This window comes from Pundamilia nyererei, unplaced genomic scaffold, assembly GCF_000239375.1.
Source record: "Pundamilia nyererei isolate P.nyererei 1_Seehausen unplaced genomic scaffold, PunNye1.0 scaffold00628, whole genome shotgun sequence".
Classification (NCBI taxonomy): Eukaryota; Metazoa; Chordata; class Actinopteri; order Cichliformes; family Cichlidae; genus Pundamilia; species Pundamilia nyererei.
Window position 1 is genome coordinate 108,659 of NW_005188029.1, and position 4,704 is coordinate 113,362.

The 4,704-nt window shown below is 40.5% G+C and overlaps 1 protein-coding gene across 3 annotated transcripts in view; it reads left to right on the top strand.

Annotated features, from left to right (window-relative positions):
- The window catches only part of LOC102197663 (glycerol kinase-like), a 17,931-nt gene extending 13,499 nt beyond the window's left edge, over nt 1-4,432 (top strand). For all 3 annotated transcript variants that reach the window (XM_005754693.2, XM_005754694.2, XM_005754695.1), the window contains 4 exons: nt 208-351; nt 453-539; nt 1,700-1,786; nt 2,429-4,432. In XM_005754693.2, coding sequence (XP_005754750.1) covers nt 208-351; nt 453-539; nt 1,700-1,786; nt 2,429-2,439 — 329 coding nt within the window. In that variant the 3' untranslated portion in view covers nt 2,440-4,432. The remainder of the gene's footprint in view (nt 1-207; nt 352-452; nt 540-1,699; nt 1,787-2,428) is intronic.
- The last annotated feature ends 272 nt before the right edge of the window (nt 4,433-4,704 follow it).

Sequence of the window (4,704 nt, forward strand, 5' to 3'; positions counted from 1 at the left end):
GAGCGTTTGAGCCGCCATGTTTCCTGCCAGGTAAATGATGCTCCGCAACGTGGTGACGTCATTCGGGGCGACTGGAATCGATAAGGGAATTGTTTGCAAAAATGGCAAACAATTCCAAGGAATTGAAACAGTGGGAACCGGTTCTCAACAAGAACTGGGTTTCGATACCCATCCCTAATCATTAGTAAATATAATGTCTATTTCCAGTGAAACCATCCATGCCTGAGACCACAGCTCTCGGTGCAGCGATGGCAGCAGGAGCAGCAGAGGGGGTGAGCGTTTGGAGTCTGAACCCCGAGGACCTGAGCGAAGTGACGTCAGAGAAGTTCGAACCTCAAATCAACCCCGAAGGTACGTTGGGCTGCTGCCAGAGCTCTGGCTGGCTGATGAGATCAGATAATGCTTAAAATATGCGATGCTTAAAAGTAAACACACTTATCTATGTTCTACAGAGAGCGAGTTTCGATATGCTCGGTGGAAGAAGGCTGTTGAGAAATCCATGAACTGGGAGACGATGGAGCCTGTTTGCAATGGAAACGGTGGGAAGCACTCACAGCTCAGAACAGGTTTAAACTCCAAGACGAGGCCATAAATCAAAAAACAATACCTCAAACCTCAAACAATAAAAGACACATTCATGTATTTTGACGTCTGTCGTTTTAAAAAAAACCCGTTACTGCCCTGATATTACTGATAGGTGATTTTAGTCAAAACATTATGAAGCTCATGAGTTTATCCACGGCTCAATCTGTAATCTGGTATAGTCAAATTAGGTGATTATTATGCTGTATGGGGATGTTCTTCTGTTGTTATCAGAAGAACATCCCCATTTGTGTCACTAACACTATCATGCAGCTGTGTGCTTGCAATGAATATTTTTAAAATATTGTTCCTGAAAAACTCATTTATATGTTCAAGAAGCTAAGATAACATGCAGTACTGTGCAAAACTCTTGTACTATGTTGAGGTCCGGGCTCTGGGGTGGCCAATCCATGACTGCTTGGGTTTTACTGTGCGTTTTTCTATCTAGGTATGCTTTTCCTTTATCAGCAGTGTGTTTGGGATCATTGCCATGCTGATAAATGAAGCTGCTGCCAATCAAAGCTTAAAATCGGTTCTTTGAGTAGACACAACACTGGTTCATCCCCTGAGTTAGCACAAACAAAAATCATTCCTCTGAAAATAGTCAGGTACAAGGACTGGACTGAAAATGAGTGAAAAAGCAACCAATGTCCAAAGAACACCTTTGAAAGACCTTGAAAAATTCTGGAGAACTGTTGCTCAACACCGCTTAAAGAAAAGAAACTCTGGGTGCATGGAAGCAAAAATCACACTATACTGATTCTAAGATATCTATGTTTATTCCTAATTAATGTTACAATATATATTTATATTATTTGAATATATTTAATATATTTATATTGTTCAACTTTGACATCTAACATATGTGTTACATTATTATATTCAGTATTGTTCTGGTAAATTTACCAGTATATGGATCTTTACCTGAAACCCAAGCAGTGCAGGGGTTTGGTAGTATAAGGAAATGACGAGTGGATCAAGACTTTTGCGAAGTAGTGTATATTTTCCTATGTTACTACAGTGTGCAGAGGTAGAGGCCATTTTGACTTGTTTTTAGTTCGCTGCTCAGAATCATCGTCTCTCTTCTTCTCTGTTCCGTGCTCGTTTCATGGAAAAGGTGAAACCAGTATCTTCAGCAGCGTCCCGCTTGGCTTCTACATCATTGGCAGCATGCTGATGTTAATTGGAGCGAAATACCTCACAGGTCAGTATGTCTACTCTATACTCATACGTGATGCCAGTGTTTACGTGTGTCACAGGTGGAGCAGATGTCTCGGGTGCGCAGCTCCAGTTGCGAGCACAGAAGCTCCACCTACCTGTTGTTTGCATTTACAGGAATGTTAGCTTAAAGGGAGGGTAATGGCAGCTAAAAAGGCTTGTTTCAGTCAGAGCATGAACTGATGAGGTGAAGCAAGTTCCAGGAAATGAAAATTATTTTGAACAATGACTCATTAAAAACTGCTTTGATAGAGAGACAGAATAAAAACAAGTAACTGAGGGTGTTGTAGGTAAACATTGCAGGTTAAACATGATGAACTTTTTTGGAAACAAGTTTCCAAAGTCGCTCAATTAAAGTTCAGATTTCCTAACTTGACAACTATCACTCTACATAATAAAAAGAGCTCTTGTTCCATCCTGTTCATGGTTGTAGTGCCAGCTGTTCAGATTTTTAAAAACAAATTACCAATTTACCTTTGCAAGCACTCAATTGGAACAGTTTGACGTTAGGTGAGCTTTTGTGTTAGTACTTATTACACTGTTAAAAAGCCTTACTATTTGACAGCTCTAGTGGAGAGTAAACCTTTCTCAAAATGAAATGTGTGCCCCTTTGTTACTTTTCTTTCAGGCCACAAGTAGACTGTGATTTCTGGAGGCATTAAATTGACGTGGATGGGGGGGAGAGGAAACAGGACCAGCGCTTGTGCTCTTGTTGAAATCTTACCCAAAAATCATTCCAGAGAGAGAGACAGACCTCCTGCTGAGCCTCACCGCCGAGTACGAAATCAGGACAACTCTGACTAACGGGACATCTTCAATATCATTTTCATGGTTATTTAATTTTTTAAAAATTATATTTGTGGCAAAGAACACATCAGTACGGTATCCATTAATTTTAGCAGCATTGCACATGCAGTGTTTCCTTTCCTTTTTTACAGGGTGATGCATTTCTGACTATTTATGTAGATACTTGTAAATGTGTAAGTGCGAAATGCTGTCTAATTTGTTTGTCACGGTTAACCTTGAACTGTGTAACCCTCAGACCCTCCACAGTGAGCTACAGGAACTTTTTTTAGAGCACTTTATAATTTTTTTTCTTTGTTTTTGTTTAGACGATCTGTCCTAACGAGTCTTTGTATGGTGTATATGTATTTTTTCTTGTTTTGAACAGTTGGGATTAGGACACAGAAAGTTTGAGGTAGTCTGTAGTAAAACTGAAGGGACAGGTGGGACGTGGTGCACTGACGGGTCTGCTTTTAGTGAAAGTGAACCTGTACATACTTGATCGGTTGTTTGGATATCCGTGGGAGTGCAGTGTATGAGGAAAGCCGCACATGCATATTCTTACACCAGGAAACAAAACGGCAGCAGCAAGTTGTAACTTGGTTACTGTTCAGCCCAAAATGGATTCAATGTGTAAGCCTAGTCATGGTTGACAAGGTCTGTTCACCCTGAGATTCATCTGTGATCATCCAGATTAAGCTGGTACGCTCATTTTTGGGCGACACCTGCTTTTTGTTGAATGTACTGGATAAGCAAAAAATTAAAAAAAAATAAGTGAAGCATTAAAAAAAACAAACAAACAAAAAAAATCAAATTACAGTGGCAGCTGAAATACTTTCGGTATCGCTGCAGTGAAAACTGCCATCTACCCTGATGAAAGGCCCATGCAGAATGTAATCTCTGAAGGCATCCCTCCCCACCCTTTCTCCCCTCTATCTCCCCACATTGATTGAGCTGTGATGTTGGCTAGCTGCCTGCATTGTTTGGCTGGAGATGTATGCGGCAGAATATCGCTCACGGCAAAGCTTGAGGCTTTTTTTCCCTTTTTTTTTTTTTTTTTAATTAACTGTAGCAACCTGTTTATTTCTGAGTCACAATTACAGCTAAACATATTTTGTTTTTAACATGTTGCGCTCCGTTTAAGTTTCACTACACCCAGTGGGAAATCGTCTAAACTGTGCAAGTTGCACCTAAACAGGCCATGATTACGATGTGTAAACATGATCTCTGTCGCTCTGAGCGACTGGTTGCGTCTCTGTGGGCTTTAAAAAAAAATGTATTTAAAATGATGGAAGTTAGTTTCCAGTTCATGCAAAACATGCTTCTGATATGCAAATGAACGCTCGTTTGAAACAAACTTTAACTTGCTGCACTAAAACGTAAAGGTTCAGAACGTTTCTCCAGTGAAATGATTCAAACCGACGCAAGCTCTTTAAGTGACTCTCTTTGCTTCGTGGTCGGGGCTTAAGTTTCAGTCGGGCCTGATGAAGTACGAGCGTCCCTGGTTGGGAAGGTTGTAGGCAGTACATGTTTGTTTCTGTGCTTGCTCTCTGTAACCCTGGACTATTAAATTATGCAGCCCTCTTATGACGTGAAAATGCTGAATATTCTGTTGTTATATAAAGAGTTTACAAATGAATATGTGAGAGGAAAGCAATGGAAGAACAAAGTGTAACTGCCAACGTTTGCCCCCTGACCTTTAACTGTGAAATGGGAAAATTGCTTTGAATAGTGACATCACCTCCCTGCATGTCCTTACCTGAAACGCACCAACAGTGGAAAGTATTTGTACTTGTCATGTGAACTGGTGTTTTTCTTGCTGTCACATTAAAGTGCAATTTCACCCAAACTCTGCTGCTCCAGGTGTGCTGACCTCTCTGAAGATTGTAGGTCAGATCTGCAGTAAAAGAGAAACTGCAAACTAACCCTCAGACTTGAGAAATGTTTGAAATGAGGAAAAGGATGTGCATGCCATCGCTTTTCAAGTGACAGTTTCCTTGTTGAAGTGACATGTCATTATTAGAGAGATGTGTACTGACACATGACCAACAAATGCAGAGTCAGTGCGTTTTTGCTTTCAGTGAAATGAAATCTAACAGCCAGCAAGAAAATGTGTTCGTT